This window comes from Mobula birostris, chromosome 5, assembly GCF_030028105.1.
Source record: "Mobula birostris isolate sMobBir1 chromosome 5, sMobBir1.hap1, whole genome shotgun sequence".
Classification (NCBI taxonomy): Eukaryota; Metazoa; Chordata; class Chondrichthyes; order Myliobatiformes; family Myliobatidae; genus Mobula; species Mobula birostris.
This window is the reverse complement of record NC_092374.1, coordinates 33,278,147-33,292,964: the sequence shown is the minus strand read 5'-3', so window position 1 is coordinate 33,292,964 and position 14,818 is coordinate 33,278,147. Positions and strand designations below refer to the sequence as shown.

At 38.0% G+C, this 14,818-nt stretch overlaps 1 protein-coding gene across 5 annotated transcripts in view; it reads left to right on the top strand.

Annotated features, from left to right (window-relative positions):
* The window catches only part of tent2 (terminal nucleotidyltransferase 2), a 52,757-nt gene that overhangs the window by 28,839 nt on the left and 9,100 nt on the right, over positions 1-14,818 (top strand). For 4 of the 5 annotated variants that reach the window (XM_072257830.1, XM_072257829.1, XM_072257827.1 and 1 more), the window contains 4 exons: positions 2,824-2,952; positions 3,842-3,885; positions 5,842-5,978; positions 9,759-9,850. In XM_072257830.1, the coding sequence (XP_072113931.1) occupies positions 2,824-2,952; positions 3,842-3,885; positions 5,842-5,978; positions 9,759-9,850 (402 nt within the window). Of the gene's footprint in view, positions 1-2,823; positions 2,953-3,841; positions 3,886-5,841; positions 5,979-9,329; positions 9,681-9,758; positions 9,851-14,818 lie in introns of those variants that run through there. The other variant, XM_072257832.1, reaches the window with a different exon arrangement.

The window sequence follows — 14,818 nt, the reverse complement described above, 5'->3', positions numbered from 1 at the left end:
GAACTTTAGTGCATAAAATTCACGTATAAAATTTGGCATGTAGGAAGGTAAAGTGGGTTACATGCATAGCTAATTCAAAATTATACATAGATTATAAACACGAGATTCTGCAGATGCTGGAACATACACAAAATGCTGGAGGAACTTAAAGTCAGGTAGCATTTGTGGAGAGGAATGAACAGATGACCTTTAGGGCTGAGTCCTGATGAGTCCCAAAACTTTAATGGTTCATTCCCCTACATAGATGCTGCCTGACTTGCTGAGTTGCTCCAGGATTTTGTATCTGATTATAAAGTTTAAAGACACCAAACCTTTGTTTCTTCCAGAGCTAATAGGATGTTGAACAACCTAGCTGAATATAGTCAAGTTTAAGGAATTGTAAATTAAATTGAATGAGTCACATAATCAGATAAGAGGCAGCAAGATTAGGATTGATTTGTTAAAAAAAGAATTTGTTATTAAATCTCTGTTGTGGACCATTGTTCAGATTTTTACCACTTGTACAAATTTGGAAGTCATGTCCCATACTCAGGAAGAGTGTCCACATCTCCCATGTTGGTTTCGTAAATATGAAGACTGAGAATTGGCATTAGAACAATGCACACAGTAGACCAGATGTGGCCAAATGCACATAGTTCAATATATGGTATCTGGTCCTATAAATTTATTTTTAAAATGAATCATTTCTAAATTCAAGGATCTAATTTTGTGAAAATCATTCGTACACAGCATGGAAACAGGTTCTTTGATCCACTCCATCAGACCAACAGTCACATAACTATTTCCAATTAATCTGTTCATTGCTGTGAAGTCTTGTTGCATGAAACATAACTACTGCATCTGAGTTGTTTTGTTTCAGAATAGCTGCAATGCATTTTAAAACCTTTGTGAATAAGGCATTTCATACAAATTTTTTCTCTGCATTTATATGCTATGTGAGAACATGTTTGCTTGGGCACTCAAAAATCTCTATAGATTTTTGAGCAGATTTGCATATTTTAGGAATTCTCTATTAAGGAACTCTTCAGGATATAATGATCCAAATTATTTCTTCCTGTGCTAAAGACTTTCATGGTTATGATGTTTCTTCAGAACAGCAAGGGTTTTAGTAATATTACCCACTAGAGGTCAGTGTTGTTTCCTCGAATAGATTTTAGTGGCTGAAGGAACGTAAATCCTTTAATTTTCTCTAATCTAACTTTGAGAAATTTTACTTTCTTTCATAACTACAAATATAATCATACATCAACATTTTTAATGCATTCTGTGCTATTTTATTTTTACTTGTGGGTAAAATCCTTTTTAAAAATTACCAGCAAAACAGTGTTCTTAAAAATGAAAGCCATTGTGAAGCATCAATTTGCTGCTGTGAGGCTCTTCTGTCTAGATGAGCTTTGATAGAAAGTCTCACTGTGGTTGAGGGGTTTTACTTATATGCAAGTATTTTAGTTCTGAGTGATTCCACGATAATTTAAATTTCTAGCATTCACATACTCTGTTTGCTGTAATCCCTGATAGCGTTATTTGTGTAGAAATAGACTCGGACTGTTTCAATAATAATTAATCTTTAGTTTTCATTGTTAGCTTCTTGGTAAATTAGTTTATCTCTAAATTTTTCTGATATTTGTTTAAATTGCATTGGATTAGTTGAAATATTGTACAGTTTATTTACACTCTGGAATTTTATTTTTTTAAAAAAAAGCAATAATTGTCTATTGCCCAGCCAATCCATCATCAAATGAAAATCAAAAAACCTGCAAATGCTGTACATCTGAAATAAAAACACTATGTTGCAAATGCCCAGTAGGTCTCTTTCCCAGTTTTGACAGAGTCTTCGACCTGATTTATATTCATGCAGATGCTGCCTGGTCTTCTGAGTTTTCTAGTGTTTTCCATTATTTCTGTCAATTCTTTGGTGCATTAATTGATGCGAGTTGAACACAGTTCTTTCAGAAAGTAGCATTTTGAGAAATCATACATTTGTAATTTGGGAGAAGACACGATAAACATATAATATGTGGAAGGAACAGGCGCTTTTGGAGCTATTATTCCCAAAGCATTCAATCCCTAGTGTTGGGAATAAAGGAATAGAGTGGGCTATTTATTCCACTAAATTTAGGAGTTTGTTCTACCACTTAATAATAGCCAGAATATAACCCAGTTTTCCCCCAATATCCTGTAATAGATGCATTTTTCAAAAATTGGCATCAATTTTTGCTGGCAGAAAAGATTTGTACCATTGCTGTTTCTGAAAAACCTTAGTACAATATTTGGACGATAACACCCTCATCCTATTTCCAATTGGCATAAGTAATTTCTTTTCTATTGTTTCCCCTTCTAATCAAGTGAATAAATTTGTTTTGACCATTCACCCGGGATTCATTGCCATAATTAGCCCATAACCAAACTGTCACAGTAGTTAGCCGATGGAATAGTGGCATCAGCACTGGACTTCGAGCTGAATGGTCCTGGGTTCAGATCTGGCCAGCTCCTTGCACCTTTCCATCCACGCTGGGTTGAGCATCCAGCTATCAACTTGGCATTGTAAAAATAGACAAATGCTATGGAAATTGCAAAAAATGCCAGCCACAAGGAGCGAAATGGAACAAACTGTAGTATGACTGCCAAGATGATAGAAAGTAAACTGAATGAGTATTTGTCTCCTCATCTGGAAGTTTTGATTTTGTTCTTCTGTTGGATTAACAGAAAGAAACACTATAACATTATTACAAATGCACAGAGCTGGAATTTTAAAAAAATTGTTCTGAAACATGTTCTCCTATTAAGTTTCCCTTAATTATCGTTTGTTTTGTTTTCGTTCAGCTGAGAGCCGCGTTCGTCCTCTGGTGCTGGTGGTGAAAAAGTGGGCACGTTACCATGGAATAAATGATGCTAGTCGTGGCACATTGAGTAGCTATTCTTTAGTACTGATGGTATTACACTATCTACAAAGTAAGTCTTTTTATGGACATAGTTGATAATTCCAACATTCGGTATCATTCCCTAATTGCCTGTGAGAAGGTAATGGTCCTCCGCCTTCTTGAACCACTTGTCCACCTGGTGGCAAATTGGGAAGTGTAAATATTCAGATCGTCCTGTCTGTCCTTGTACACAAATCACTTGAGAACTAGCATGCAGCAACAACAGGTCATTAGGAGGCAAGTGGTATGTTACCAAGTAACATATGTCTCCCTCACGATAATTATAAAGGACCTTCGTGAGGGAGACATATTTGAAGCATTATGTATTATTTTGGTCTCCTTGCCTAAAATAAAGGATAATGTTGACATTGAAGGACTACAGCAAACATTCACCATACTCATTCCTATCATGAGAGAATCAGAATGGTTTATTATCACCAACATGTATCAGAAAGCAATGTGCTAATATAAACATCTATTGAGAAATATTGTGAATACCACAATGTTATGGTTTTTGATCAGAAAGTTTCTTTTTTAGTTAATAAGGTTCTTCATTAAGAAGTCCATCCTGTATCTGACCAGTTTGAGAGGACATATTTGAAAAATTAATTATGATCTCTCTATTTTATAAACGCCTGAGAAACCACCAGAATGATTTGCTGTTCATTAATTCTCTTTTGCTGCCATATCTGAATGCCATTCAGTTTCCCTGGCTATTTTTTTTGTATTGCTTTGCCCTGTTAATACTGATTTGCTGTGGACAATAACATAACTCTATGTAAATGCTATTTGATACGTATCCAATTAGTTTTACATTTCCTTTAGCATTCCTAAAACATTTTGAGTAATTGTACATTACTACAGTGAATCAGTGTTTTGGTTGTAACCTGGTTTTCCAATTTTATTCCTTTGCTTTTAAGCTTTACCTGAACCTGTCATTCCATCTCTCCAGAAGGAGTACCCAGTAAGTACTATTCCTCGTTTGGACTAGGATGATGTTAATGGTAAAAAAAAATTGACCACTTGTAGTTTGATCAAAAGTAGGCATCAAAGGATGTGGCGAGAAGGAATGTGTATGGGGTTGAATGGGATTCGGCATCAGGTCTAATTCTGCTTTTGTATCTTATCTCACTTATGACATAAAGTGATTTTGATTCCATGCACACTTGCGTATACCAATTCACCTTTGATATGTTCACTCTCATTTCCCTCTAGAATTTGGGTCTTGCCCATATTTGTACCAAAACTGCACTATGTTAAGGAACTGAGTGGGCGTAATTGTACCCAAATTGAAACTGTCTTCTAAATGTACAATAGAAACTGTATTTAAAGCATGACCTTCGATCATGCTTTTTATTAGGTGCGGGTGTGGTAATAGGATTGTTTCCAGTACTTGTTAAGTCCAGCTCCTGGCCTTCACATGTGACTTAGCTACTAAGCTCAGCAGAACATAAGATATAGGAGCAGGAGTAGGCCATCCAGCCCGTTGAGCCTGATCCGCCATTCAATAAGATCGTGGCTGATCTGGCCATGGACTCATCTCCAACTACCTGCCTCTTCCCCATCCCTTAATTCCCGTACTATGCAAAAATCTATCTAACCTTGTCTTAAATATATTTACTGAGGTTGCCTCCACTGCTTCATTGGGCAAGAATTCCACAGATTCACAACTCTCTGGGGGTAAAACAGTTTCTCCTCATCTCCGTCCCAAATCTACTCCCCGAATCTTGAGGCTATGTCCCCTCAAGATTCAAGAAACAGGAGAACTGTTTCTACTGGCAGAAGGGGCAAAGGCAGGTTACTAGCACCCTAAAGCCTGTCGCTTTGGTCAGATGGGGCTCGTTAGCCATAGTTGGCAGGTCATCTCGGAGAAGGAAAAATCTGATCTCAAACCTCCATTGCCTTGTGGCTATGCCCACTTGTGGGGAAGGCTTTGAGAGTAAACCCTGGGGAGAAATTCAGAGTTGCAGCCCCCAAGCCAATCCGATGTTGAGTTCAATGCTGACAGGCAACTTCTGCAATGCTGCAGGTGCTAAACTGTATTGGTCTCTGCCATTCTTTTGGATCCATTAGGTGCTTGGAGAGGGAGAGCCTGCTGCATGGGTAATGGCTTGCTCTCCATATTGTACTGCACTGACTTGCATATCATATAGACAGCTAGGATGCTGTATCCGTGGTTGACCCCGAGCAATAGAGGACCTCAAAATACATGTGGATTTGATATGTGTTTCATTAATTTTTATGACATGAACTGCAATGCACCTTTTGCTGAGAGAAGATGTACAAAATTTGAAAGAAGGCCTGTCAGATCTCTGATGTTGTAGTGTCCTGGGCTTTGCAGAAAGTAGATTTATCAGGCAGTAGCTGCACTCCTGAAAAATTACGACATTAGCTACTTCTGCCTAATTTCAGGATGCATTTATTTAGACACTTCCTCATGGAGAATATCTAGACAAAAGCATTAAAGCAACCAGTTGCTTTAACAGTCTAAGCATCACAGTCATGCTCCAGACTGAAAATAAAATAGATAATTTCCTAATTCAAGATCTTAGAATCAAACCTACAGCTTCAACCATAGCAGATAATTTACTCTGCTCACGATACGATGCAATTCAGTTTTTGTTCAGTATACAGAGGGGAAAAATGGATAAATTAACTTCTGTTTTTTCAATGAGTGAAAAAGCATATTTGTCTTTTTCTGCTTTGGTAGTTAACCTGACTTTAAAAAATTAAAATCCATGCATGAAGGAAACATTTAGTAGCGTGTGCATGGCAATGCTGCTAACTTGAAATACAATATTAATGTCACAGAGAATTATGTGCATAATTCTTGCAGCTGCAGTTTTCTTGGTAGCTAAATTGTTTGATCATTTAAAAAATGTTCTACTTACCTAAAAAAAAAACAATTTCATGCCCTTAGGAGTGCTTTGAGCCCACTATGCAGCTGCAATTTGTTCACCGAAGAGGAAGCAACATTAGCCCATACAGCTCATTAAATAACTCAAATCTGGGAGATCTGCTAATGGGGTTTCTGAGATATTATGCTACAGAATTTGAGTAAGTAGATTTTTTTAAGATAAAATATTTGTCCCACTTATTTTCTTGTTAACTAATGTTACTGAAATAAGGAATAAATGTTTCTCTCAGCATTTCCCTGACTTTAACTCATCTGTTATCTTGCCTTAACTATCTCAGTCAGTCATGGTCTTTACACCTTCAAACTTAATTCTTCCTAAGTTCCCTGACCAGCCACCTACATTGTGCTCTTGGTGAACTTTTGTTCTTTCTGATGTACAGTGCTTTGAAAAACTATTCAGCCCCAAACCCGTTGTTTTGCACGAATGAGTATTACAACCAGGGATCTTGATCAATTTAACAGAGAATTTCTGTATGTGAATCACTGCTCCTTTACCAAAGTAGAGCCCAAAGACAGAGAAAATTGTAAAGCATAACAAGCTAAAAATTCAAAAACTGAAATGTCAGCAGTTCGAAAGTATTCATCCCCCTTTGCTCAGTATTTGGTTGAACCACCTCTTGCAGCTATTACAGCCAGTAATCTTTTTGGATAAGTCTCTATTAGCTTTACACAACTTGATGGAGCAAGATTTGTTCATTACTCCTTGCAAAATTGCCCGAGTGTGCCAGGTTAGTTGGGGAGTAGCACTGGACAGCAATCTTGAGGTACGGTGCTACATTCACCATACTTTACAGTAGAGGCAGTGTTACCTGCCTGATGCACAGTATTAGATTTGCATCACTTAGAAGGTACTCTAAGGATGTGGAAGGTGGTCTTGTGGTCTCATGAAACTAAAGTGGAACTTGTTGGCCTCAACACTAACTAGTATGTGTGGTGTACATCTAATACTATGCGTCATCCAGGAAACACCATCTCTACTGTGAAGTATGGTGAAGGTAGCATCATGCTATGGGGATGCCTTTCAGCAGCAGGAACTGGAAATCTCGTCAGGATGGATGGGAAGATGAATGTTACTAAATATAGAGAGATCCTGGATAAAAACCTGCTAGTCTCTGCCAGAAAGCTTAAACTGGGGAGGGAATTCGTCTTTCAGCAGGACAATGGCCTGAAGCATGCTGTCAGAACAACTGTACAGTAGCTTCAAGTGAAGAAAATTGGTGTCCTTGAGTGGCCCAGTCGAAGTCCTGACTTTAACCCAATCAAATATCTTTGGCAAAACCTCAAGATGGCTGTTCACCACCATTCCCCAACTAACCTGGCACAGCTTGAGCAAGGGTAAATGGGCAAATCTTGCTCCAATCATTGTGCAAAGCCAATACAGACTAATCCAAAAAGACTACTGGCTGTAATAGGTAGTTCAACTAAGTACTAAGCAAACGGGAATGAGTACTTTTGAACTGCTGACGTTTCTGTTTTTGAATTTGTAATTTTTCATGCTTTGCAATTTTCCCTGTGTTTTTGGCTCTTCTGTGGGGGGCGGGGGGGGGAGAATGATTCACAAATAAAAATTCTGATTTAAATTGATCAAAATCCTTGGTTGTAATAATCATTCTTGTGACCAAATGATTTGGGGCTGAATAGTTTTTCAAAGCACTTTACGTTGGCTACCTGTGCATTGAATTTAAAATTTTCAACTTTGTGTCAAAGTTTCTGCATGATCTCTCACCCCCCCCCCTTTTATTTCTGTAATCTTCAATTCAGTAGTTGTGTCTTTTGTTATTTTGCCCTCTCCTACATCCCTTTCACTCCAAACCTGGAAGTTCTTCTCAGCAGCCCTTCAGTCTCTTTAGTCTCTCTTCCTTGTGATTGATAGACAAGTAAGGCACTGAAATTGGCTCTTCAACCCACCCTGTCCATGTCAACTTTTTGCCCTTTACACTTAACTCATTTGCCCACATTATGTTTATGTCTTTGTAAGTCCCGCCTTTTCTAGATGGTTCTTATAAATTATATACATGTTGCTTTTGTATAGTTGTGCACAGGGAATCTCAGTGTGCCATTTCTTGGGAATGAGATGAGAAGTGTACCAAATGCTAAATCAGAAGATTGTAGGGAGAGGTGAGGTCAAGGAAGAGAAGTTAAAAAGAAAGAAAACATTTTAAGGGACGCAAGATTTTGCAGATACTGGAAATCTTCAACATACACAAAGTACTGTAGGAACTAAGCAGGTCAGGCAACATCTATTAAAATATGCAGTCAATACTTCAGACTGATACCCTTCATTAGGATTGGAAGCCAGAATAAAAAAAAAAGTGGGAGAGGAGGAGTACAAGCTGGCAGTTTTCGGTGAATAGATGAGGGAGAAGGTGGGGGTGGGGAGAAGTGATATGAGAAGCTTGGAGGTGATGGGTGGAAGATGTAGCAGCTGAAGAAGAATGAATCTTGTAGGAGAGAACAGTGGAGTTAAGGGAAGAAGGTAGGTAGCCAGAGGGAGGTGTTAGGTCAGTGTGGGAATGGGAAGTCAAACTGAAATGGGCTGCAAACTATATAACCTACTACAGTAACTCGCTCTATTCTGCTTTCATAGCCCTTCCCTACCCTCCCTCTCTCTCTCCTCCCCCCCCCCCCCCACAAGACCTTTACCACCAAGGACAACAGTTGCAGCAGACACAAGCACACCACCAGCATGTTCCGTTCCAACTTGCACATGATTCTGACTTGGAACTAGCCCTCTACCTTCATTATAACAGGATTTAAATCCTGGAACTTTGAACTCAACACCATTCTGGAAAAATGTTCACCAGAAGGACTTTTGCACATTGGTTGGTTAATAGTTTTTGTGTGTAGTTTTTCATTGACTCTTGTAATTCTTTGTTTTCCTATGAATGCCTGCAAAAACAATTAATCTCAAGGTAGAATATAGTGGCATATAAGTACTACTTTGAATATAAAGTTCCTTTGAACTATGAACATTGTGGTTGACGAAGGTGGCTTGCCATCACCTCCTTGGGTCACGTGCAGGAAATGCTGACCTAATGGCAACATCCATGTACTATAAATAAAGTAAACCTGCAATGGAGTCCTACTTCTATCCAGATCTAGAAATTAAGACCGTCATTTTTAGCCTAAGATAAAAGCTGAGTATCTTGGTGACGGTTATGCTGCTTCAATTTTCTGAGTTCAGATTTCAGAAAGTGAGTGAAGGCAGCAGGTGGAAGTTGGATGCAAATCAGTGTTGGAGCCAGAGATGCAAGCTTTAATGTTCAGCTGTTATAGCATAGATAGTGTGTAAATGCTTGCCAGGGGGAGAAGTCCTTCACTGAAGAAAGATGCAGCTTACATTACTTGCATACTATTTTGCCAGTGAAGATTTGTAAATTGCATGGGTTGAGTGCATAATTAGCATTTTTATGTCTGTATTTGTTACTGCTAGCTTCTTTGCACAAAAGATGTGAATTGTTTGCAAAGGTTATTTTCTCTTTATAAAACAGAGAAGCATGATTTTGGAAGAATCAAATGCACTGTAGGTAAATTGAAGCAAATGTAGGTATTCTAATTCTAAAGAAAGGGTAAGAGAATTTTAATTTTGGTTGGCCTTATTTGTTCTGGCTTCCACAACTATTCTAATGAATGCTTATTAAACAATGTCATGATGGCATTTAATGTCATGACTGGAAGATAAATAGACTAACACTTTTTTAAAAAAATGACACACCGATTTGAAAAAAATGTGCACCATTATGTAAGATGCAAAAATAATGAAGTATTTATGTATGATTTCTGATGTAAGTGTATTGTAAATAACACAAGAATGATTTCAGATATGAAGGAGAGGTTTGCACTATATGTTAACTAACTAAAGCAATTGTTTCAAACTTAAATGTTAATACTGTATATATCTTCTGACTCTGATCTTTCAGTTGGAGTAATTCAATAATTTCAATTCGTGAAGCCAAAGTGATTCCCAAAACCAATGAAATGGAGTGGAAAAATAAATATATTTGTGTTGAAGGTATGTATGTAATAATTTTGCAAGATATGAACATTTTCTACTCAATGTTTAAAGTTGGTTGTGAAACTCTATACTTTATAAAGGTTCTGAGCATCCCAGCCGTAGTTATTAAAATTTAATCAGAAGTTTAAATATAGTGCAAGTGTCATTCTCAATGCAAGGAACATATAGACCTGAACGATTTAAAGGACACTTACACCAATGTTTGTGTTTTACGAACCAGAGAGGTAATAACTTGGAGGCGTCTTCAATTAAGTACTGAAAATACATAGGTACAAAGCACTGTATGTAGTAAAAACTATACTCTCTAGTATTAATACCACTGTCCTTTATGTTTATTTATGCACTTAAAATCAGAATAATATTCAGAATTTTTACTTAAAAGTTGTGAATTCCCTAAAACAACTTAGTACAGTTGTGCTTCACTAAAGTAAATGAGCAAAACCTATTCAATTTCTATTTTTCAAAGTTATGACTGTAAAAATATAAGGATAATTCCTTTGATTCTGCAAACCACCCAGAATGCTCTGCTATTAGCCTGATCGTGTTTGAATTTCTATCTGAAGTACTAATTCCCTACACAAACACTACATTCCACCGCGATACAACACTGAGTGTCATAGGAAGTCATTCCTGCCTGTGACCATCAAACTTTACAACTCCTCCCTTGGAGGGTCCGGCACCCTGAGCCAATAGGCTGGTCCTGAACTTATTTCCACCTGGCATAATTTACATATTATTATTTAATTATTTATGGTTTTATATTGCTATATTTATACTCTATTCTTGGTTGGTGCAACTGTAACGAACCCTGATTTCCCTCTGGATCAATAAAGTATGTCTGTCTATCTATCTACATTCCAGTTCCTTTAATGCCAGAAATGCAACAAATCCGTATGTTACTGAGGTGTTGCCTTCTTAGAAAACAGTTTGTATCGTGGTTCTTTGTAACTCAAGCACTGTGCAAATTTTCACAGTATGTTTTTTCATTCGTATTTTGTATTCATTCAGTTTTTTATTCTCACATATATTCTGTATCCACCATTTTGGTTGTGATTGGACATTTATGTGAGGGCAATTTTCCATCAGCCAAACTACTGTAACACAAGGGGACAATGTATATCAACCTCTTAAGATGACTCAATCTTCATGATCGTTTAGACTAGAGAATTGAAAAAAAAATTCTCATTTCATTCTTAAAAAGTGTAATATACAAAAGGGTTTGTTTAGCTTTTCTGTACGCCCTTCACTCTCACTCCATTGCCACTGCTTTCATTCAAGTTTGGTTTGGGCCATTAAAGCATAGACATCCTTCTAATTGTTTCACCTTGGAGGAAGCCATTGAACTGTATTTTAAAGATGCTTGTATTTATTGCCAGTTGTTTTAGTTGGCAGTTCTTTTCTGTTGGCTATTCAATAAGCACTGCTATCGGCTTTCACTGTTGCAGACCATAAGGCACAGAGCTCAGTTTTTTAATGGGTTGCTAACAATGCCGTTCATGAGATATGACTTATATTTCTTGCAATTACTGGACAATCTGTGAGATTGATACTCCCCTGTTGTAGATTGTAACTTGTTTAAAATGTAACAATCCTTACTGTAATACTGCCCATAGTGCTAATGCCTTATATATTTTAAATAAGTTCATTGTTACTAGGTAGGGTGTTAAAGAAGGTGTGGAGTAGATATCGGTCAGGGTGTTTCTCTGCTAAAAACCGAAAATACATCTAATACCCCAAACTCCCTTCAGCCATGAGACCTGTGCCGCAATGTAATAGTCTTCCAGTACTGAAACCACCAGCGACCTGGAGTCTAGAGAAGGCAGGTGAAGATGCCACGATGCACGAACCCAAAATTGAAAACAACACTGATTCTGATACAGATTTTGAACCCTTTATGTTGAGTGAGCCTCATCTGATCTGGTCTGAGGCTACGTCCACACTAGACGGGATAATTTTGAAAATGCCAGTTTTGTGTAAAAAAACTAGGAATCCACACCAGGTGTTGTTGAAAATACCTCTGTCCACATTAAAATGGGTATTTGGGCAAATCTCCTCCTACTGGGCATGTGCAGGACACATCTACAGAATTACCCGCTTTGACGAGTACACCTGACTCCCGACAGTTTGGACAAAGCAACAGGTGATGGCTGCAACATGTTTGGTGTGGAATCTCGTCGTGAAAGACTTGGTGTGTGTTTGTCCAGTTACAGACTAGAAAAACTTAAAAGGAAATTGCCAAACGATGGCTCTCGTGCAGGAGGACTTAAAACTAAAAAAAACTGGAGTGTATGGAGGCAACCGACAGGGAGTTCATGGACAGCATGACCCGGCTGACGATGAACATTGAAAAACTGACTAACTCTGTTGCAGAGGGATTTGCAATGATGAGGAACATGATGGCTCTACCCCCCCCTCCCCGAGTACTTTTCACTGCCACAGTACCAGCCTCACAGCCACTACAATAGCTACACATACAGACACATATACCCCCACGTGGCCCCACCAACATCTTCCCCACTCCCACAGAGGGGTCACCCTGGAAACATTTCCTACAACCATAGTCTCTTCACCGATGAAAGGGACGACAGCTACAACTAAATGCAATAAGGCTTGTTACTGGGCAAAAGTGAAATTTGCTCTTACCTCATTTGTTTGCCTTTACTTTTGCCATGTCTTTCTGTATTATTTTGCTATATTTAACATGTGCAATAAAACAAGTTACTGAGCAAAAGTGATTTTATTTTTACCTGAATAAAAGTGAAACTTACAATTTTCCTTTTTTCGCCTTAACATTTTCACGTCTATGCCAAACATAAGCTACTTAAAAATGACATTTTGGAAGTAGTGACAATTGCACCTATTGAATGTTTGCACAAGCAATACATTAATAAAGCACCTTGTTAAATGTATAAAACATGTCTGCATCAGTGTTATCTTGTATTTCCATACAATGTTACATTAGGCTGTTACACATCTACTGTCAGAGAAGTACTTGCATAAATAGGTAAACCACCTCCATACAAGCAAGGACAGAAAACAGGGTGAAGTGAGTATACTTATTTATTCAGTATTCAGTAAGTTATGGGTCAAAGTATTTGGTGAGTACATTTCTAACTCTTCTGACTTCAGTCTCGTTGCCATCTGTTCTGAAATTGTTAGGTTGTGTGGGGGGTTGAAATTAACGTAGACAATAAAGTAAACAACACATGCATAAAGCCGTCCGCCATCGTTGGAGGTTGTGTTCAAGAAAACAATGAAGTGCCGCGCTGCTGCCACCATCTGTTCCGGCACATCATGACAGCATTTTTAAAAAGAGCCGGTTACTCCGTACACACTACACTGGCCGTTAGGCGTTTTCAGATTTATTGACTCTGGAGAGCATTTTTGAAAAGCTCCGTTTTCGGGGAGGGAAAAACAGAATTACTGGGTTCACGACTGTCATCAGGCTCAAAAAATTTCTATGAATGATTTTGGATATTTGAGACAGATGTTTCCCAGAATAACTGATAACCAAGATTATGGAAGGCATTTTTGTTGGTTCACAAATCAAACAGGTCTTTAAAGAGAAGCAATTTCTAGTAGTACTGGAGAAAATCGCATGGAAGACATTCAGGAATGTTGCCTTGAAACATCCTTGGCAACTACAGAGCACCAAACTATGTACAGCTGGTTGCCATCGTGCTTCAAGCATGCAAAGCCATGGAGTGCAACATGTCACTAAAGATTCATTGGCATTCCCATTTAGACTTCTTGCCTGCAAATGTTGGTGCTGTCAATGATGAGCATGATGAAAGGCTTCACCAAGACATTGCGGTCATGGAGAAATAGTATCAGGGCAACAGGAATCCATCAATGTTGGCGGATTATTGTTGGACACAAATGAGGAGCCTGAGATACTCAGTGCAAATGAAAATAATCATCAAAACATTTTTAGCTTAGTTAAACTATTGCAAAGCATCACCAGTGTTATGCATTTAAAGACATTATATTCGATAAAAGTTAGTTTCTTGTTTCTGCAAATTCCTACATGATACAAGTAGTCTGAAATTGTATTTGTATTCAGCTTCAAGCACATTATCATAACAAAAAAATCTGAGGAAGCAACACCTTAGTGTAATTATGCAGTTTTTTTTTGAAGTAAGGTGGATGCTGGGGAATTGGTAGATGAATTCAGCAGTTTACTGTAGGTGCCACATTAAATGTATTGTAGAAATTTAACATCTTGTCCTGTATTGGTGTGAGTGAAGTTTGGCTGGTTAACAGAAACAGGATAGTTATAAATGGACTTTTCTTAATCAAGTAGTCAAGTACGGGGATTAGTGCTGGAGCCTCAACTGGGCTGGATGGTTTACTTCTACTCGTAAATTGCATATTCATAAAAGTGGTCTTTGAGTTTCATAAAGAAACGTTAGTTCTGATTGCTTAAGGCTTGGTAAAAAGATAGTTGTTATTAGCTGACTTTTTGGAGGCTGGAGAGGCAGAGGCTTTAGGAATGAAATTCGTGATTTAGGAGTATGGTCACTGAGGGCATGGTGGCCACGGTGGTACAATGTGAGTATATAGAGCTTGGAGGGCTTTAGAACTTGAGGTTATAGTAATTTGAAGGGACAGGACACTTTAATTTGTTACATTGTTTAACCAGAAGTTAATGTAGGCCTGCAAGCACAGAGATGAGTGATGAATGGGGAGGTGCCTGTCAGGAACTGACAGATAAGTTTGGATGACCATCTGCCTTCCAAAGAATAGAAAGTGATGGTAGGTGGGTTCATTGCCTAGCAGGCAATTTAGTCTCCACCTTGCTAAATAGCTAATTTCATTATAAGCTTAAAAGGAAAGAACATGAAACCACTGCTAAGATTTATAATTAAAGCTGATTTCCATGGAATGGAATTGAAACTATCCACAACCTTGGTGGACTTGAGTTTCATGCTGTTTAAGAAAAAGAGGTTACATATGGGTAATGAG